This window comes from Pyrgilauda ruficollis, unplaced genomic scaffold, assembly GCF_017590135.1.
Source record: "Pyrgilauda ruficollis isolate IOZ18807 unplaced genomic scaffold, ASM1759013v1 scaffold71, whole genome shotgun sequence".
In the NCBI taxonomy this organism is placed as follows: domain Eukaryota; kingdom Metazoa; phylum Chordata; class Aves; order Passeriformes; family Passeridae; genus Pyrgilauda; species Pyrgilauda ruficollis.
Window position 1 is genome coordinate 789346 of NW_024528933.1, and position 22710 is coordinate 812055.

At 37.6% G+C, this 22710-nt stretch overlaps 1 protein-coding gene across 1 annotated transcript in view; it reads left to right on the top strand.

Annotated features, from left to right (window-relative positions):
• SLC24A2 (solute carrier family 24 member 2) overlaps positions 1-22710 on the top strand; it is a 105590-nt gene that overhangs the window by 64489 nt on the left and 18391 nt on the right. The window contains exons 5-6 of the mRNA XM_041485524.1: positions 15776-15871; positions 17502-17587. Coding sequence (XP_041341458.1) covers positions 15776-15871; positions 17502-17587 — 182 coding nt within the window. The remainder of the gene's footprint in view (positions 1-15775; positions 15872-17501; positions 17588-22710) is intronic.

Sequence of the window (22710 nt, forward strand, 5' to 3'; positions counted from 1 at the left end):
GGTGAAGCAGTGAGGCACGTCATTCTCCAGGAAGGTCTTCTTTCACCTTTCGCTACATTTCAACTAGGGTAGAGACCACCAAAATTGTGCTCCTAACTTAGATACCTGAGGTTCCATGATAATGTAGATGAGATGAGTATTTTAAAAGCATCTCCAACATCAAACACCCCATAATTCCAGAGTCAGTAACAGCATAGGTAGAGTAGAAACTCATATGGGTTGTATGCAGCTAAGGGCACGTCTATTTAAATAGGCAGAGACAGTATTTTAGATAGCCTAGTTCATATCTGTCAGAAAGAGAAAGAGAGAAATCATAGCTGTTTCCTCCAGTATCACTTAGGACTTCAAAGCGAAGAATGGATAGCAGTTGTATTTACAAACTTGTACGTAACACACAGAAGACATAAATGTCACTGTAAGAGCTGTGGAACCTGACCTGTCTATAAAAATACGTGATTTTGGCATAGAGAAAAATGATGTCTTGGGCGAGTGGAGAGAATTGTATTATGAGGTTTTGGTTCTGCTGATTTTTTAATATGTCAATCATAAATATATAGTGATGATCAAAGTAGACATTTAAAGTCTAAATTATTTTACTGAGTGGATCTATTTAGCTTACATACAGGAACCATTTCATTCTTGTCATACTTTGGGCATGTAGGTCTTGCTTTTTCTAGGTAACAGAGGCTGCACTTCCATGACTACAGGGTGAGTGGGCTTGCAACTTTTATTCTACCCACAGATATTAAAAAGTCACTGTCTTTTTGTTATACATAACTTTGTGGGCAATGAAAGCCTTGCAGATTTCCCTCAGAAAGGCCAGTTCAGTGGGAAAACTCAGCTCTTTGTTAATGCTCTCCAGCTCTGTATCAGTAAGTGTCAGATCTGCTTATCCTCAGAGGTTCCCAAGACTCAGAGAGAAGGCACAACTCATTGTGCCTTGTGTTGCATTAGTTTCATTGAGACGATTTCTACTTACATAAAATTGAAGCATAGGTCTCCCTTTAAAATCTGTATTGATCTTTGTAGGTGGAAAAAGTTAAATAATGAAAATTTTCAGATGCCTTTATAATTTAGTTTTGAATCTGAAATGTAATCTTTGTGTTGGTTTTGTTAGTTTTCACAACAATTTACTTCTGCATGCCCTGTTTGTTGTTTTAACTATAATCTACTCAGGCTGTACAGTGCAGGCAGAATTCTTGTTTCTCTTGTCCATAATTTTGTCCAGTTTGCCCTGTTCTTCAGACAGTGTATTCTTCTTGGGGTTTCTTACAGAGAATGCAAGGAAGACATGAATATTTAAATACAAGCCTGATCCCAGCTCAGGGTACAGCTGTTCTGACTATGTGTTTACATGCTTAATGGCTTTAGTTTCATTTAAAGTTTTTTCCTAACTCTGTATTTCTTTGTTAAAAATATGAACAATAAAGAACTTAAGCAATGGATAAACCTGTACAGGTTAGGGAATAGTAGGGTCTGCGAGGGGCTTTCCATTGAAACTGAAAAGTGGGAGATTTCCTTTAGTACAGCTTGACTTCATCATCCACGGGTTGGTTGGATTTTGTGACTGGCTAGTGAAAGGAAAGCATGCTGTTTTCTGTTATTCTCCTTGGATATGTTGGAAAGCAAAACAGCTGAAATTTATTCAGTTGGAGTTGTAGGTTTCCAGATCCTACAGTGTCTGGCCCAAGAGACACTCGAGGAAACCTTGATCCCAGTTGTTGAATCCAGAATCAGTTGCTGAACTCCCAATATCATCAGCAGAATGAGGTTTTCACTTCCACACCTTGAAATTCCCATTTTCATTAATATTTGAAAATTGTTGGAAGATAATACCATCTTTAACGTCAGCAGAAATTGTGTTCGATCCAGGCCAAGTCAATTCTGTTGTATTGGTTGTCTTTTGGTGTTACTACATTATAGAGAATGTTTGGCACTTGTTTTCAAGAGTTGATGGCAGATGGAAAAAGGTGTCTTATGATGGAAGAAACAAAGCTCTAAGGAACAAGCAATTTCATGCTTTTCTTTAATTTAAGCAAAACAAAAGTACCTAAAAATATCAAAATCTGGGTCTGACATGCAATAGTAATTTCGTTTACTTTCTGCTCCATTGCATATGTCATTGACCATCCCCTTAAAAACATTTGCTCTTCAGCCCATATCAATTAAAGCCCCAACAAATTTCCATTTGTCACTACAAGGAGATTTGTTAGATGGTATGGACTGAAAACAGTGGATTTTCGCTCTTCATTTTAAATGTTGCACTAGGAGCAGAGTAATAGGTAGATCTAACTTTTGGATGTTGTCACTATCTTAAGCTGCCCAGAACTCTGCTGATATGATTGTAAAAATTCTTATTTATATTTCTATTCACACTTCAACTTTATCAAGTTGAAATAAACTAATTATATAAAAGCAAACAACTCTAATAAAATTATTTTTAGGGCAGAACTGCCTAAAATAAAATTAAAATAACAGGGCAAATACACATGAGGAGAGAGAACAGGAATAGAAGGCTTGCAATTTAAAGAGATGAAAGGTGACCATATGTTACTAAAGCTCAGATGCACAAAGTAATAAATTATTTAGTTACTCTCAATGTACTGCCCAATAGCCAAATACCTGAAAGACTAAATTTATATTATTTTCTGTATTTGTTTAGGACCGTTAATAGAGCAGTAATGGTAGTAGTATAAGCAGTAAAGATGTAATTCTGAAATTCAATGCAATTTTTAACTGTATTACTTACATCCAAAAGGGATCTTTTTGTATTTTCCACAGAAACAGCTCAGTGGCAAAGTCTCTATTTTTGAAGGACTGGCAGCTGGAAGGTCCACAAGTGAAAAATGTAGGATACATCATCTGATTATCCAGATGTAGTAGGAGAATAAGTATTTTGCTTTTCAAAAGAATATTTGTTTTCTCTCCTCTGCATTCTGCAGTGATACTACATACAAACTCCCACAGCTGTCCCAGTCTATCCCAGATAGAATATAATTACTCAGTAAGGAAGCTAAGAGGTTTAGGAAGATTCACAGTTCCTGGTAGCCTTCAGTTGCTGGAACTTTTTGTGTGTTTTTCCTCTAGTAGTGCAAGTAAAAAGGCATTTTCTTTTGTTAAAGATCTCTTAGAAGTTAGGACTTTAATTATAAAACTGTAATGATAATCTTCACTAGATCTTTCACAAGTTTTTAACATCAACAGATCTTTGTTCCTAATCTAACATCATTGCTGAAACCAAATTCAACTTTGATTCCAGTTTAGTTTGGACAGTCACTACAATTTATCTAGAAAAGTTTTGAAGTGGCCTCCTTTTTCTGTTTTTTGGATAAGACTGATCATCTAATTAAATTTCTCAAAACCTTGATGTCTAACAGAAAAAAACCAGTAAAGACATCTTTGTGCTCCTTGATGTTATCATATTAATTCCTCTAACTCCTTTGACCATTTTTTTTGCCTGCTTTTTAAAAAATGCAAATAAAAAAAGTTTTGACACCTTCATGATTGTAGAGGTCATGAAAATGAGTGTCTAGTAAATACAGCCGTGTAATTGTGCTAAAAATTATGGGATTGCCATCAATAATTTTTCTTTACCAGTTTTGTTTTAAATAATAGATATATCAGCTTTGAAGCTTTTAATGAACTTGGAGGAGTGTGACATGAATTCTCATACAAATACTTTTTTTATGCAAAGTGAGTCTCATGCCTGTTGAAGAAATCCACAATTAGTTTCTTTCATTTGAGAGTCTAACTTTTCCATGAAGGGATACACACCTTTAGTAATGCAGGTTGCTGTCTCTAAAATAGCTGTATGGCTTATGAGTAGTTCTAGAAACTCTGACAGGCTCATTTCTAGCCTTACTTGGGTCAGCTGCAGTCTGTACCTGAGATCTTAGTTGCAGGAGAGTGAAGAGCAATATTGGTTCTGCTTTTCTTCTATGGCAGCCTGGGGCTATATACTTAAAAGACAGAAATGAGTACTTCATCACAGACAGTATGTACTGTACTTAGTGAGTGTAAAATAAACTGAGTTATTAGCTATCTTATTTAACAGAATCACAGAAGAGTTTGGTTGCAATGGACATGTAAAGATCATCTCTCTGCAACGAGCAGGGACATGTTCAACCAGTCAGGTTGCTCAGAGCCCTGTACATCTTGCCTTTGAATATATCCAGGCATGGGGCTCACCTCCCTGAAAAACCTGGGCCATTGTTTCAACATCCTCCATATTAAAAATACCTTTCTTATGTCTAGTGTGAATCTATGTTCTTTCTACCACAGTAACTCCTACTAAAAAGCTTGTCCCCAATTTTTTTTGCAGTTCCCCTTTAAATGACAGGCTGCTCTATGGTCTTCTCAGAGCCTTTTCTTCCGTATGCTGAACTACTCAAATATTCTGTCTTTATAGGAGAGGTGCTCCATCCCGCTAATCATCTTGGAGGCCCTTCTGTGGATTCTCTCTAACAGGTCCATGTCCTTCCTGTGCTGTGACCCCAGAGCTGATGCAGCCCTGCAGGTGGGCTCTCAGCAGAGCAGAGCAGAGGGGCAGAATCCCCTCCCTGGCCCTGCTGCCCATGCTGCTTTGGATGCAGCCCAGGACACGTTTGGCTTTCTGGGCTGTGAGTGCCCATCGCTGGGGCATGTCCAGCCTCTCATCCCCCAGCACCCCCAAGGTCTTCTCCCCAGGGCTGCTCTCCATCTGTTCATCCCTCAGCCTGTGTTGGAACCAGGGGTTGCTCCAGCCCAGGTTCAGCATCTTGCACTTTGTCTTGTTAAACCTTTTGAAACTCCCATTCCCATTTGTCCAGGTCCCTCTGAAATACATCCTGTCCTTCGGATGTGGATGTTGTCTTCAAACTTTCTGAGAATGCACTTGATCTCCCCTGTCGATGTAGTTGATGAAGATATTAAATAATACAGATCTCAGAGGGACACCACACATTGCCAGCATCCATCATGACTCTGAGCAGTTGACCACTACCCTCTGGATGCAACCATCCAGTCAATTTCTTCCCACTAACACAGATACACCTCTCTCCAATTTCAGTGAGAGGGAGCATGAGGGGATCTTACAGAAGTCCAGATAAGTGACATCTGTAGCTCTTCTCTTGTCCATTGATGTAGTCCCTCCATCGTAGAAGGTCACTGAGTTGGTCAGGCAGGACTTTTCTCTTGGTGAAGCTGTGCTTGGTGTCATGAACGTAATTTGAAATCACAAATAACATAGCCCCATTAACCAACAATATTTTTTTGTTTGCTTTGATGTGGTGTGACACCTACAAACACAGTAGAGAACAGTACGTAGTAAGACTGCTGCTGGAATACTTCAGGAATGTCAGTCAGGATTACTAGGAACCTTCTGTTCTGCTCTGGTGTAAAAATACGCAGAAGGGAGCAAATTAATTCAATGACTATGTAACTTAATTGTTGGGGATCAGCTGTTGGGGATCAGCTGTTAAGCTGCATCTCTGCATCCTCTTTGTTTCATGTGACAAGCAGGGATGCAGGTACTGGCTGCCATCCAGCCTATCTACTATGACCTCACCATGGGAATTGCATGGCATGTTCACAAAAACGGAATGGTCAAATTTTAATTGTATTGGATTTGGGGATAATTTTTCAAGTAGCCTTTACAATTCCATTTCAAACAAGTTTACTTCTAAAGCTGTGAAATTTTTCCAATGCAATATTTTTTTCCTGAAAAGTACTTAATTTTCTGTTTACTCAAAGTTATATTAAAGAGGGTATATGTATCTTGGTATAACAGGAGAACTCAAAAACAAAGAGCAGATTTAGTCCAAATTTTACAGCAGAAGTACTATATATTAGAGGCAGACTGTGTAGAGGCAGATCTGTCTTGATGCCAAGCAGCACTGACCTAAGTAATCTTAAAACCCTAAAATATAATACATGTGAATACATGCAGCTGATGTCTTCTGGGATCATTGTAGTGCATTGTCAGTGTGCTGATGATTGAATAAAGCATTCCACTCTGGGTACAGGACTATAAGCTTTGGAGAACATAATCTCACCAGCAAGATTGGAGTTTTCCTGGAAATAATTTTGCTAACTGCAGGAATTAACCTAGTATAATCCTTGGTGTGTTGAATTGCTGAAGTTCCAGGAACATGATTATCACCAGCATCATTCACTGTCATGCATCACCTTGTTTCTCTTCTTTTTTGGTCTCTGTAAGGTCGGATTGACCCTTTTTTTGCTACTGTTTGTCTTTTATCTCTCACTTCAGATGGGAAGTAAATAGATTTAAATGGGATTGTCAGTGTGTGAAATGTCCTGCCTTGCTGCCACCCCATATTTTTGGTGTTTTGTTTTGAGATTTATAATTCACAGTTGTTGTCAGTTTCCTCTGAAATCTCTTCTTCTTCATCTGCTGAGTCAGAACCCTCATGCTATTCTGTTAATTCTGAAATTTGTTGCTGTGGTGCAATGTTCTTCTCAACTTCATTCATGCAGTCCCTCTCAGCCAACGTTTTGTTCTCCACGTGCCTCCATTTCTGTATTTACTTTTACAATCCTTTTGGCAGACTCTTTCTGGCATGTGTGTTCCAGTCCTGTCCTCAGTCTCCAGTGAATGCCTCAGCCCAGGTTCTAGCAAAGCAGACCCCAGACACATGAAGGCAAAGATCAGTGAGAATAAGTACAAGCAAAGGTGCTGCTTTGTAGAATCAGCAAATACTGAGCCCTAATTAAATACAACAAGTAGCTCCAAATGCTGTATATAGGGGTTCCTGTACTGAAGTTACTGGGAGCTCTTTCCAGGTAAGGAGTGAAATTAAGATAGTAGAACAATAGCTTATATGTACTAGCAGCTACAAAGATTTTGTTGCAAGACATTTTTACAAAACAGTATATGCATTCTTTATTGCAGTAAAACAATACATTAAATTCTGTCTTTAAACTACATTTCTCTTTGCTTTAAGAGAGACTTAATGTCCTATTCTATTGGGCTTACTTATGGGCAAGTAAGACGCTACATTTTATTAACAAGAGTATATGAATACTTGTAAGTTTCTTTATAATATGCCTATGAAAAATCACTACAATCCACTCATACTTACTAAAAAATCCCAGTGATAATATCCTGTATATTTTAGTTACATGGCATAAGGCATTCTCTATCTTTGCAAATGATGTAAGATTTCTTTTTTTTTTATTTTTAAATGTATCTCTCAAAGTGTCAGATTTGATATCAAGACAGTATTTTACAGTTAAAAACTAATAGCCATGTCTCAATTGAAATTCACCTTTGTGAAAGATTGTTGAAAAATCATCATGCATCATTGAAAAACAAAATAATTGAATATCACTTTTGCATTTAATTGCTTAAGGTGTTTCATAAATATGAAGAAGAATATTTGCAAAGAAAAAAGTGTCATCAAACTGTTAAGTATCCACTTTTTAATGGTTACATTCTGTCAAAGGTTGGATGCTCAGAAACTCCGTTGCAAAACTTTTCATAAAAATTACGAGTGTTCATCCACAAATTCCTCAGCCAGACCATTTACAAATTCCTCCTTGAGATTAATTTTTCATTGTCCTGTTTTGTAGGTTTATATAAATTATTGTGTTCATACATACAATAACATGTATGCCAAATATTAAGAAAAAAGCACTTCAAGAAAAGTAGTGTAAAGCCACATCTGGAGTAAAAGGGTGACCTCATGCAAGATTTTATCACACAGAAACTAATAGTAGTAGCCCTACAGACCTGGAGACCTCTGCATTCCATTCTTTTTTCGGCCTGATAGAATCTAATAATGCAATATATTCAGATAGATTGAATTATTTAACTAATTTAGGTGTCATATCAGCTGATGAGGCAAGTAACTTTTTTTTGGATTTCACAAGTGACATGGGCGTGGTTAAATTAAGTAGCCCCTCTAAAGCCAGTCAATATCAGCACTGGTATCAAAACAGTGTTTGGGACACTGTATTATGAACAGTTCCTAAAATTATGTTTTGAGACTTTTTTGTTTAATTTGGATACAGACATATTTGAATGTCTGACCTGGGGAATGATAAATGAGCTAAGTTTGCAAAATTACCACTATTTGGGTACTCTCACCGTTTATTATCTTTTCCCAAATATAAAGGCACCAAATTGGCAAGAAACTTGAAAGGGCTAAATTTTAGATTTCAGTGCTTCTCCTACGTCTCACTTTAGCAAGTTTAACACTTTAGCTAAAGTCAATGACTTGTGAAATTTTGGAGGGGGAAAGCAGTGCCATTTCTGTAATCTGTGTTTCGTTGTCCTGGAAAATGTTTTGCATAATCACTGTTCCAGTTTATGAAGCACATGCAAAAACATGTACATTTCTTGAATGTCTGCTGGTTCCTTATCTTTGTGTCTTTTACTGTGATGTTATAGAGCTTGGATCATATGGAAACCTAAAATATTATGACACAATGACTGAAGAAGGTAAGAAATATTTTAGAATTGTTTGTATGAGCTTTTTTTGAAGCCCTCTGAGTGCCTTTTTTGTGTTTACATTTTCCTTTGTTTTTCTTGGTCCTATTTTCATTTTCTCCATTTTGGAATAACTCATTTTTGCATGTGTTTATTGGTGGCTCAATCAGTTACAACTCTTTTTTCAAGTCTTTGTTTTCAACATTTCAGTTCTGCTATTTCAGGTAAGAAAATACCATGGGATGCTTTTAGCAAAGAACATATGCAAAACCATACTTGCAAATTATATGGCACATTATAACATCAATTGTAGGTACTTATTTGATGCCGTGTTTTACAATGCATTCAAGAAGAGAAATTAATTTATGGATTTTCAAATCACTCAGAACAATTGCTAAGTGACTTCAGTTTACTGTATTATTGAAAAGCAATGAATAACCTTTAAAAACTAGGCATGCTTATTCCTGGAGTATTAATTGTATGCCTGATTGCAGTGCAAAAAATTTGCAGTTTGAAATCCTCATTCTAGCAATACAAGAAGGAAGTAATTAGGGCCTGAATCAGGGCTCAGTGAAATCTCAGGAAATTTTTCTGCTGATTCAAAAGCACTGCAGTTCTATCATACTAATTCAGGAAAGCAGTTAACTCCATACTAAATTTCCAACACATGCTTTTTGTCCTAGTGCGATCAGCATTTCTACAATTTGGAATTATCCCTGAACTGAGACCTGATTGTCTGTAGGATCAAGGCATCTTGTCCATCTTTCTGATTATAATGCCAGACAGATGTTTTCATTATGTTAAGTTTAGAGATTAGCAGCATGTTTGGGGATGAGGAAAATCTTGAGGCCTGTAGAAAAGTTAGCCACCTATTCCTACTTGTTTTTAATCATGGGAATTTAAGACAAATAACTGTAATTATCTCTTTTTAAAAACACAATTGCTTTCTAGTGTTGAGTAATCTTGAAGATTTTAAGAGAATCTTCATTGCATGACTTACTCATGATCCCTTCCTCAGGGAGGATGGAAAGTGGTAACGCCTGTTTCCCTCTTTCTGAAACTGCTGTTGATGCACCAGTATAATCATCTGGTTCTGGGGCTGGCAGTGGGAGGTGGTTCCATGCACCTTTGCACCACGTGCTGGAAGATGCTGTTTTCATCTGTGGCAGGCCTGACCTCGTAGAATGGTCTTGCCTCACTGCACTCCATTGCCCAGATTAAGCATCTAGTTCACCGGGGTGGTACCAATATAAGAAAAGACGACTGAAAGTAGATTTTAACAGTCAAACAGTGGTGTCTGCGTTGTTTAAATACACCTCTCAAGAACCTGTAAGGAGCCATTCACCTGGGCCACTCAGATATGGCTACCAGAGATAAAGCTTTTGCAGTATGTCTTATCTCAATCTTCATTACAATCAAGATAAAAAGATAATTTCTTATTGTAGCCTTAAATGTGGGTGTGTTAAGTTTTTTATTTTGTATGGTAAAGTATCATATCTGTTATTTCAAATGTAGCCTTCTGAGATTCATAAATACTCTACTGACATCTAAATGTAGCTATTTGTAGGGAAATACCTGTTGCAGTATAATACATACATATATGTATATTATTCCTGTGCCTATGCAGAAGTAATGCTTTTAATATTCAATGTCACCTCAGAATGCATTTCTCGTTAATAAATAATTCAGGACCATACTGTAGCAACAGGAAAAATCCAGTAGCAGAAATAAAAAGGAAGCTCTTTTTCTTTAGAAACACTGACAAGAGTCTATGATGCAGTTTACCTTCTCAAATACAACCATCATCATTTTCACTTGTCTTTCACAAGGCAAGTAATGATTAGTGTATTTCAGAAGTTGTATTTTGACCAAAGTGTACTATATTTTCAGCTTTCTGTGTGTATTTTCAGAAGTTTAGTTGCTACCACTCTGCATCACACTTACTTGCATTACCCATTTACTTCTTTCTCTTCCTTTTTATGACTGAGGCTTTTGTACCTTTTGCACAGCAACTTAGTCACAGGAATACATAAATCCAGTTACTAATCCATTGATTTTTTTTTTGTAACATCCTTATGTCCAGTCCTCAAGCCTGGAGTGGAGATATGGAATATTCTTTCAGTCCTCCAGTGAAGAAACTCAGGTGCATTTATTCTTCCTGCTGCATCAGAACAATCAGGGACAAGAATTAATAGTTAAGCTATAATACACAATCAGGTTCAGCCTAATGGCCAGAGGGCCATTGTACTCCATATCTTAGAAACTGATTTCTATTATTTTGATAGTTTCTCTTTGGTCTGAAAGTGACTTTAAATTAGTTTTAGATTAATCAGGTCAAACTGAGAGACTAAATGTGCCCCGCAAGATGAGAAGAAACCCTCACTGTAGTCTTGTGCTCCACCAATGGTCTACAACATGACAAAATTGCAAGTGTTTTCATTTGATACTTCTGCTTGATCTTAAAGGAGAAAGCATGTAAGGTGGATTTCTGGATTTAGATCGGTAGTCCCTCACTAGTTGTCTTCCACAGCAGGTCATAAGCAGAATTAGTAAGTACAACTCAGAGTGCTCAACAGCCGCGGATCTGACATGTTCAGACTCATGAAAGCTTGGCTATAGCCAGATGGATGCAGTAATTTTCCTTTGATAACAGACTGAAAACAAGGCAAGTGGTAGAGTCTTGAATTTTTTAAATGAGTGAATTTCTGAAGAACGGTTTTCACATCAAATCAGATATTTTTCTGACCCAGGGAGCCTGTAGGCTGCAATTTACTTTGTAGATAAAGGCTTGGCTTTTTAATATATCCTTTATCAGGAGGAGAATCTCTGCCAACGGATGCCAGCTGGAGTTACTCATGCAGATCAACGCATATCTACATTATACAATACTGATTTGTTTGTGTCTATTCAAACAAAAACCAATGTCGTTTTAAGCTACCTTCTTTGATAATCATCTGGCCTTGATCACCTCTTCTTTCTACTTCATTCTTTGCAAACTGAAATAAGCTGCCAAATCTGTTGGAGTTCAGTGAACCTAGATTAACTAAGAATTTTCTATAGTGATCTGTTCTATTTTGGGTCCATGGAAGCATGCATTGTCATTCATCTAAACTCTCATTATACCACCTGTTGTGAAAAGCTCTGTTACACAAACCATAGTACATAGGAATGTTCCGGAGGAAACATAGGCACCTACCTTCTAGAAATAATAACAGTGGCATAGGATTCCAATGCTTGCTTTATTTAATGACCCCACCTAAAGATAAGAAAAAAGACACAAGAGAAAATCTGTGCCTAAGATTGACCTTAGTGGCTTTTTGAAAATTGGAATGACTTAGATACATCCTCAGTTAGTCCTTTTTCTTGGTGGCTCTGTGCTTCCCCTTCAGTGAACAAGTTTTGGTTTGGTTTAAAGGAGGAAAATGGTAGAGGAAGGGAGGGAGGACGGGAGGCAGAGAGGGAGGGAGGGGGCATTGCTCTGCTGTCTTTTCTACATTTCAGTGTCTTCATGCAGGTGGGTACTACTGCTTTGGTCAGTTTCATGTTTTTGATAGTTAATAATGTTTTTTGATAATTTTCTTGCACTTTTGTTGCCTACATTGAGTGAATCTAATCAAAGGTAATGATGTAAAACAATATAAACTGAATCATGCATCTACTGAGAAATAAAAATAAAACAAAAGACATTTTCCATTTCAAATGTTGATTTTAACTTCCATGACAGTGACTTACAACAGTGGAACAATCTCCTGAATGAAATGGTGTAACTTAAAATCATTAAAAATCAGTGTCAGAAATTCTTTCTAAAGATGCTGGGAGGTTTTTGTAAATGTGAAAAAAATGGAGGACACATTAAACTACACTAATCTACACCAGAAAGAGTGTGAATCTCTGTGAAAACATTTTCTTTTCAGTTCAATAGTGGCCATGTTTCTCTGTTAAGAAAACCTACACAGTTTCACACAGTCTCAAATAAATACTAGAATATCCCAGGTTCTTCATCATTTTAATTAACGTCTAAACCTGGACATTTAATTGAAAGCTCCTACACCATCTTGGACTAGGTGGGGACATGGATGGCTCCACAGATATTTTTCAGAAATGTGTCAGCTGCATCATTTTCATTGCTTGCATAAAATGCATTTCTATATATGTGGCATCACAAGCTGAATTCTTAAACATATAAAGCTGAGTTGGAATCTGAAAGCTAGCATAATCCTTTAGGAGACTGAAATTATATCAGGCACCTCTTAATATCTACTCACTCTTCTGGATAAGCAGTTTTAAATGTCCCTACTCTCTCTTTCAAAAGAAGTTAGGAACCACCATGACTCAGCATCTCAGCTTAAAATATTTGGGGATATGATTCATATTTTTTCTGGTTTTCTTCTCTTTTATCTACTGTCCAGAAAATTATTTTTCTTTCTCTCACTCTCTCTTTCTTTAACTTCTTCCCTTCTAACTGGAATCTCTACGTCTTGCCCTATGCAGTGAAATAATGCAATGCCTTGTTATTTATGATTGTGTTCTATGCTTAAATACCGTTCTGCAGGCATTTAACTCTGGGTGCCAAAAAGTATAATATTTTCAAAATATTGTGAATTATTGTGAATTGCTAATTTTGATTTTTTTTAATTTTTTTTTTTTTTTTTTTTTTTCTACTTTCCAAGTGGTTTGCTGTTGAGAAATTAGTTCCACTTCCCAGCAAATGATAGCTGCTAGTCCCTGTGAACTGCTCATATGCTCCTCCATGTACAAAAGTGTGGGTACAGGGGTGTGAAGCTTCCGTTTTAAGGAGGGAAGAGAGGATTTCCTTCCTGACTAATGATTTATCCTTGTATGCTTGGAATTTTTCCAAGTATTTATCTTGGCAAGAAGTGACTGTTATCCAAATAACTGAATTAATTAATGACTTCTTACTTTTACTTTCCGCTGTTACTTTTATATAAGTCCATTGAAATATCTTCTGGTCTTAAGTCTGTGCTGGTTTTGCTGCAGGGACACCAACAGTTTTCAATAGAATTTTTAAACTGGAGATGAAGAATTAAAAGAGCTACAGGCCCTGTATCATAATAGTATTTTTAATTAGAAAATCTGCAGTAAAATAGCCACCAGTTAAACTTTTAGAAAATATTTTTAAATGCTTAAAGTGCAATAACAATCAGGATAAATCAGTAAAGGCAGATACATCAACTTTCTACACATAAGATGTCCAAAGAGTCCTTATACAGAAAGATCTATGAAGGCAGAAAAATGTTTCGTTTCACCTAATATTGACATCTTTGACATTACCTTGTTTTAATGTATGATTTAGATACAGTGGTCAATAAAGAGTGACAAAACCTGGGACCTCTGGAGAGTGTGTTGCCCTAGAGAGTGTAGAGGTTGAGCGGGGTGGTTAACTTCATGGGAGACAAAAAAACTCCAACCGGGCAGGTTTAGAAGAAAAATTACCTCTAATAATCTGATATGAAAATCATGTATTCTGGAGACTTCTTTTTCCCCTTATGAATCACAGAATCACAGAATATGCTGACTTGGAAGGCACCAACAAGGATCATCAAGTCCAACTCCTGCCTCAGCACAGGACAGCTCCAAGAGTCACACCGTGTGCCTGAGAGCACTGTCCAAATGTGTCTTGAGCTCTCTCAGGCTGGTGCTGCGACCACTGCCCTGAGGAGCTGTTCCAGTGCCCGACTACCCTCGGGGTTTATCTAGCATCCAACATAAATCTCCCCTGACACAACTTCAGGCCATTCCCTCAGGTGCTGTCACTGTCACCACAGAGCAGAGATCACTGCCTGCCCCTCCTCTTCCCCTCACAAGGAAGCTGCAACTGCAATGAGGTCTGTCCTCAGTCCCCTGTTCTCCAGGCTGAACAGACCAAGTGATCTCAGCTGCTCCTCACACGGCTTCTCTTCAAGGCCCTTCAACATCTTTGTAGTCCTGCTTTGGACACTCTCTAACAGTTTCATGTCTTTCTCATATTGTGGCACCCAAACCAGCCCCCAGCACTGGAGGTGAGGCTGCCCCAGCTCAGAGCAGAGCAGGACAATCCCCTCCCTTGCCTGGCTGGCGATGCTGTGCCTGATGCCCCCCAGGACAGGGCTGTCCCTCCTGGCTGCCAGGGCACTGCTGACCCATGTTCAACTTGCCATCAACCAGGACCCCCAGGTCCCTTCCTGTGGCCCTGCTTTCCAGCATCTAGTTCCCTGTCTGTCCATACATCCAGGGTTATCCCATCCCAGATGCAGAATCCAGCACTTTCCCCTGATGAACTTTATATGGTTGGTGATTGCTCAGACCCCTAATTTGTCAAGGCCTCTCTGCAGGGTCTCCCTGCCTTTTGAGGGAGTCAGCAGCTCCTCTGTTTTTGGGAACTTACTAAGTATTTCTTCCAGTTCTACATCCAAGTCATTTATGAAGATGTTGAAGATCAGAGGGCCAAGGACGGGGCCCAGTGGGACCCCACCAGTGACAGGTCCCCAGTCTGCTGTCACCCCACTCACTGTAACCCTTTGTGGCTGACCTGTGACCCAGCTGCTCACCCATCCCATGGTGTGTTTATCCAGCTGTGGGCTGCACATTAGGTCCAGAAGATTTATTGGAAGATTTCTTGAAATCCAAAAAGATCAAATACATTAGTTGCCGTTTATCACCTGCACATGCTACCTTATCATTAAAGGAAATCAGGTTTGATAAGCAGGACTTTGCCCCTCATGAAGCCATCCTGGCTGTGATAAGTGATAGTGTTGTCTTTCAGGTTCTTTTTAGTAACTCCCATAACAATCTTCTTCATAATTTTACCAAGCCCTGAAGTGAGTAAAAGTCACAGACACATAAATAAGTCCAAAGTGACAAAACTGACCACACTCACTATAATGCAATATACATGTTAATATGAAATTCTGTTCTACGGTACTACTAATTGAGAACTGAAACTGTTTATGTTTATTTATGATATCTTGATTCATCTGTATTCATCTTCTGCTTCAGCTGAAATCTTACACCAGCACATTTATGGGTGAAACTTTACTGACTTCTTCCGGAGAAAAATCATAGATTTGGTTTCAAGGTTTCAATTTCTTGTTCTATTCACTGCTGAGTTCTCAAAAAAAAAAAAAAAAAATTACATTTTTATTTCTACAAAGAAAAAAAAAGAAAGAAAGAAAGAGAAAAAACCCAACCCTGTATACAGGAACATGAGATAGTGTTTAATAGCATATTTGCTGTTTGAGGAGGAATTAAAATGGATTATCAGCAGTGATCTATGGAGTCTAAGCTATGGCAAATAAACTTTGCATCTCAAAATGGCTACATTGTAATAATAACAATGTTTTCTTTTAGGAAAGTTCAAGGAAAGGGCCTCAATTCTGCATAAGATTGCCAAAAAAAAGTGCCAGGTGGAAGACAGTGAAAGGCAGAATGGAGCTGCTAATCATGGTGAGTGCAGCATTGCAGATTTATCACCTGTGCCTGAGAGTCTCTTTCACCGTTTCATTTTGTTTGAAAATTGTTAATCATTACTTTCTCCTACATTACGTGTGCAATTTTAGTAAAAATACTCTGATTCTCCTTACCAAAGAATATGAAATTTATGGATGGGACAGAAGTTAAATGCAAGAATAGAAAGCCAGTCAAGGTATATAGAAAGCCTTCTAGGTGGGTTGAAAAGAAAAAGCAAAGCTGATTTTGGTTATGTGTTGAAGTGATAGAGAGAGATAACTTTCTTGCAGTATATGTGGGAAAATTTAATTAATTTATTGAAATGCTCTAGTAGAATATCTGTTTTATATGGTACCACCCTCATCACAAAAAAGCATCACCTTCATATTTAAGATTTGATTTGTCTGTATACTACTTTCTGGGAGTCATTGAGGCCCATCTATGCTAATTGTGGAAAATTAACTTACTAGAGTTTGCCATTAAGGCAAGAATTTTTATTTTAGTTCCAAAGTTCCTATGCTAAAGGAAAATCTGTACCATGACCTGTTTTCTCTACTTTACCTTATCATATTATCTGCATTAGAAAACCAGATACAAATGTGTCCAATAAAATCTGAATAATTTTATTACTTGACACTTTTTCTGACCTTGTGTTATATTTACATAGTTTTTGCTTCCAAAATCAGGCAGTTGGTTGGGACGGTCTGTTAATAAACCATAATGCTGACTGCGGGGTTAGGAGACAACACACATATACTGAAATAATTACAGATAGTCTGGCACTCTGCTGTGGCTGTGATCTCAGATTTTTAATTTAGAAGAATCTCAGGATAGCAGTAATGTAACTAGACAGCTGTATTTACTTCTATGCACAAGAGCATACCATAAGGCATGTTGAACTTGAGTAAGGCATTTCATATTGCTATTCCCCATTATGTTGTATTGTCCAAGGGATTTTGGGCCATTGACACATTTATGTACTACATAATTATAGAGTTGATTGCCGCTTAGAGAATTCTGAGAGAGTCAAAGTAAGAATAAATTTTAATAAACTTGGCATCAAAAACCTAAGGCCTAACTGTATCCCTTTAAGTCCTGTGGAAGTTTATCACACAGACTACAGGACTCTGGTTTGAAGATCATCCCCTATTATTAGATGTTATTACACCATATGTTTACTCTTTCCTATGTTTTTACATGAAAGACAGCAGGATTACAGCTTGGAAGCAACTTTACTAATTGCAGGGGTTAGTGTGTTATAAAACTTTTATCGCTGAATGTATCCCCCCACCTGTATTCAGCACAGTGCATTCTATAATGTCAGGTGAATGCTGTGTGTCACTTTTTACCTGAAGTATTAGGCTCAGTGCATTTAGCATAAACAAAGAGCACTGAATATTGCAATGAACTTAAATATTTCTCAAAATGCTAGCTCACTGCTTATAAGATTTTTATTGAAAATGTGTACTAGGCAATTTTTTTTTCTTTCTTTTAACACACGTGTTGACTCAACATTAGTATTTGATAGTTTGCTCAGACTGAATATAACAGAGCTTTTCATAGTATATTTGTAATTTAATATTCTGATCTGTTGTTTTCCCTCTCTTATCTATGGATGGTGCCACAGAGAAAGGTGCAAAAGTGGAAGTTGCAGTAACACCACCGAGTGATTCAGGACCAGTGCAAAATGGAATCGCCCATAATGTTGAAGAGGTTAATGACTTTTTTATTCTTCTTTTTATTCTTGTGTTAGCAAATATATTGCATGTTTGATTGTGCTTTTCACTGAAAGTAAATATCTTAATAGAAAGAAGCTGACAGTATGAACTGTCTACATGATATTTAGTTTTCATATACACCTGAAACCAGTGTACAGTTTGCCATATGTAAAAGATCTTGCATTCTGTTCCTGCCCTTTAGTGTAAGGTAAGGTAGGAGTCTGAAATCTATTATTTTGGGAAATGTACTTTTACTTTACAGATAAGATGTTTGAAGCCATAAATGTAGCTAATAGAAATTGCTTGTCATATTGCACAAAACCTGTTCTCTTAAGAGAACCTGTCATGATGTGCATCCTGAAATAGTCAAAATTCATTGTGAAAGAGGACCTGTACACAAACTCCTGCATCGTGCCTTCTGTTATTTGCTTCATAAGATTTTTTTCCCCACTGAGTATATTCAGTGAAAACAATGAAGAAAAAGCAATCTTAAGCAATCACATATCACAGCAATGTCCACATGCTTTTAATTTACATTTTAATAAAACATTTCCTAGCCTTGTTCAGAAATCTGCAAGGTCAAGGAGCTTTGTCATTTGAGATAATGGTTTCAGTCTCAAGCCACTGCAGGGGAAGAAGGGAAAATTATTGCAAGAGTACATTACTCAGCAATGTGCAGTTCCTTTCATCTCCCTTTGGACAGTTTAAATTTGCAGTTATGCAGGCTTTGGAACTTCTATGTTAATTTCAGCAGGTATTGGGATAGTCTGAACAATGATTCTGATGAATTATATGTGGGATACATTATTTATCCTTATCTGAATGGCACAATAGAGCAAAGCACGGTGGTTTGTAACTGGTGGAGGAATGAGTCTGCAGATTTAGCTCCATCAATCTAAATGAAAGAATTTCAGGTATCTGCTGTCAAAATAAAAACTAGCAGTCTCCTAACAGCATTTTGAGATGGTCCATGCTGGATTCCTCCCCAGTGGCCTTTCCAGTTTTGTCAGTGGTAACCTGGCAGCTTTTTTAGGCTGCTTGAGTATTGCTGAAACATGTTTTGTAATTTAAAAGCACATACTGGAATTTTTGAAAAGTTGTAATGTAAATAGTCTACTCATCCATGGAACAAGTAAATGGGCTTCCATGATACTTAGGACCCTACTTCACTGTCAGGGTCTCTGCCAACTCTGTAGTGTACCAGAGGCTCTCCTCAATGTATTGCCTGTCTTTTTGTACATAGCTTCCTTAAACACTTTTCCAAACTCTAGCATTACTCTGAAGGTAATACTGGCTGCTTCTGTTTCCTTCTGCTCTGTGTTTTGACTTAATGGATGCTAATAAGATTACTCTTGATTTATAGAAGACAACAAAATTTGCAGGCAACAACAGAAGGCACTCACAGCATTTCTGTGACTGTTTACATTGACGAATATTAAAATTTGAAAAAGGGAACTTGGTCATTGCCCTCCTAAGCCGCCTTTTAGCTTTTCAAAACTTGACCTACAAATGGTCTTGAATTTTGATCTTTCTGTAACCAAGTGCTCTCCATTGTATATTGATACCATTTGCTTCTAAGTAGAATTCAATCAAGTAGCTTGAAATTTAGATTATTTCTCCTTACTCTAATGCAAAAGGAATTGCTGTAGTGTCAGAATTTGGAAAGACAGTCTAAAATTGCATGTCTCTGGTTTTCAACTTGCATAGTCTAAGGATAAGGTTTTGTGACCTGTAAGTGCTGCTTAGAAAAATGCCTTTAAAAAACTGTTAGAGCCTCCATGTTGTGGTAATGATAATTTAGAAATGAGAAAACTGGAGGCACTGCCAATCTGGGCTGACAAAGCTTCAAGTATGCCTTTGGGGGAAAAAAATGCTGTCCTGAAAACTGCAGGATGTGAAATGGCTCTAGTCACATAGCAGGTCATTGTGAACCATGTTTGCCATGATGATACAGAAGACCTGCATAGACATCTAATTCTTTCTTCTCCATTGTCAAGTTTCACTATGGTCTTCATGCTTTCCCCTCTTGCAAAATAAGCATATTTCTGGGTTTTGTCTTACTTTTCACTGATGCAGATTATAGTGTCTGGGTCTAAATCCCTGGACAAGCATTTTAGAATATCAGTCTCTATATCTGAGTTAGAATTATCTTAAAATAAGTCCATTAAATAGTCTATGTTCCTCTAGTAAAAGTAGAATATGCACATAAGTCCATTTTACTTATAAATTCCATATTATTGTAAAATTACAAAGTTGAGGAAAAGACCCTTGTGTAAAGACGGTCTTAGGCTAAGACTGCAAGCAAAGAAGAAAAAAACTGCTTTTGTATTGTATATTAATTTTCATATATTTGTAAAATATTTTTTTAAGGATAATACTCTATTGCCATGATTTAGTTTTCCATACACCTCCCCTGGTTTCTTTAGGGGTTTTTTAGGAACCTCTTTATATTTTTCCCAAATTCTTTTTCTTTCCTCCTTTGCTTCTTTTTCAAGAAAGAAGGAAAGGCTTACACAGAGCTGAAACACCACACAAGACAGATGCCAGGATGCTGTCAAGTTAATGACTTCTGCAAGGTGTCATGACTAGGTGGATTTCACCTAATTTATTTGTGGTTTTGTTTTGTTTTGTTTTTAATTTCTTCATTTCTCTCCTCCAAACTCCACTGTATTGCTTTTCCCTTTCCCTTTTTCCTAGGACTATAACTCCCGTTTTTCTTACTCCACTGTCTTCCAGGGATATTCAGCTGTTCTCTTTCTAGCTCAAGCTCTTAAGCAACAAGAAAAACTCTAATGCTGCTTAGAGAAATTCAAAAAGGGTGTCTAGAAAATATACCCAGCAACATTTGTGCCAGACAGTGAGACTCTTATTGCCCCACTTTACTACAAGTAGCAGCTGATATCCTACTCTTTGATAAAACTGGGATCATCAGCTAAGAAGGACAGACGGCTGTGGTCTCCTTCCTATTTCTTAGCTGGCACAGGAGGGAACAATACCTCCTCCCACCATACCATCTGTAAGACATTACTGCTTTATTTGAAGTCAGAAATTGCCTTCCTTTCTGCTGGATATTGCATCTTCCTTGGGGATTCTGTTCTACTTACAGCATTCTGTCTCTTAACCTTTAGCAGGTTGCCACAGAGGAGAAGACTGTGTTACATAACACTTCATAGAGTGGTACCAACCATGCACAAGAAAATGAAGGAAGACTGAAAGGACACTTACTAGCTCATTAAATGTTTTATAAAGTGCCCTTCAGAATGTGATCCTTCTGAGAAGTCCAGTTCCACCCCCTGCCACCTTCTTAACTAGCATTTGGTAGCTGTTTTAACCTGTGGCTTACCTAAAAATAGTTTCCAATCTGATGATAACACCTTTTCCTCCCACCCACACACGCACGCACACATGCACGCACATACACACATACACATGTACACATGCGCACAGCTTTTCCTGTTTCCGTGGAAACCCCTCTGGAAAGTATTTACATGCCAACCATGACTGAGATAACTTTTCCATGAAAATATAAGGCAATTTTTGTGTCATAGGAGAGTGGTGCAAAGGCTTCATTGCTTGAATTGGATTTAATCTGCTTACCTGAGCAACAGTCTGGCAAAGCATGTTTTGCCTTCCCCGCAGAAGAGCAGCAGCACCATTTTAGGAGAAAGCATTGACTGGGACATATCTCCCCTGCCCTGGAATACTCATTCCATTCACATAAAATTAGCTTGGTGAGAATGTGAGTAGCATTGCATTCTCTGTCTCAGGGTATTAATCTGAGCTATGTTAAACATTACTATTTCATGGAGAGATAGCACAGAGAAGATTAGAGCAGCCTGTGTTGTAAGACTGTGATATATTCCATCATCCAAATACTTTTTCAGTTGCCACACTTGGTCTAAAGAAAATGTCTGCATCTTGTTTGCTCATTGTAACTTAAAGAGAAGATGCTGCTATCAAAAGGAGTTGATCTTTATTTTCACAATGCTACCCAGTTGCCTACTCCACATTTTTTGCTGTTGTATACCAGTTTGACTTACTTGAAAATTAGGACTGTGCAAAATGGCATGAAGACAAAGTCTTATTCTTTAGAAGTTATCTCCATGATACCACAGCTGTTATTTCTCCAGGTGAGCTCACTGCAGTTTTGTGTGTTACATTATGAGAATTTCTTCTCAAATTCCCCAAAGAGTGGTGGCAATAACATAGCATAAAAACTAGCATATAAGTTTCGGGAGCTGTAGTTTTACTTATTTCTGCAAATGCCCAAGAGGACACAAGCAGCAAGAGGGGAATCTGAACCAAACACCCACCTGACCTTACTCCTTCCTATAGGGTCCAATCTAAAGGCAGTTGTTTTTAGTTCTTTTCAGTGATGGTGCAGCAAGGATTAGCACAAATTAGCTGTCCTAAGAAGAGTATACACATATACAGAATGCATTCTGAAAGTTAATGGATTTGATATTATTGCCTGCTTGAATTTTACTCAAGAATTTGTGAGGAAAGGTGTTGCTTTCTTAGTCACCCCATAGAAATTGCATACTCGTGTACTAGCTTACTATCTCAACTTGTTTCTTTTCTTTTTTTTTTTTATTTTAAATTACTTGTAGGAGAACATAAATGAGTGATGTGGCTTACAGATAAGAAGCAGAAGGCAGAGACTTGAGGCTATTCATAGAGTATTGCCTATACTCTCTGCCTTTCTAGTGAAGTAGATTAATGTGAGATGTGCCCTTCTAAAGAAAAAAATAAACCTCAAATTTGAAAATCACTATATACCTCTGGGACAGAGAACACTTGAGATCACAATCACATCTGTTTTTCTTGACTTACTCATTGTGAAAAGTTGGGTTGTACAGAGCTCATTTCCAAAAAAAACCCTCACAAACAAGCAAACAAACAAACAAAAACCCACCCCAAAACAAAAGAAGACCTGAGCAGTCCTTTGCAGCAAAGAAAGGAATTGCCTCTTTATAGGTGGTACAATATTCATACTATAGCATAAGCAAATTGAACTGTGCATAATTCCTGTCTTAAGTTTCCTTTCTTCTTGAGACCTCATGCTAATTCTTTATTGATTAATTGTATCAGCAGTCAGAATGCACAAGAAATGTACAA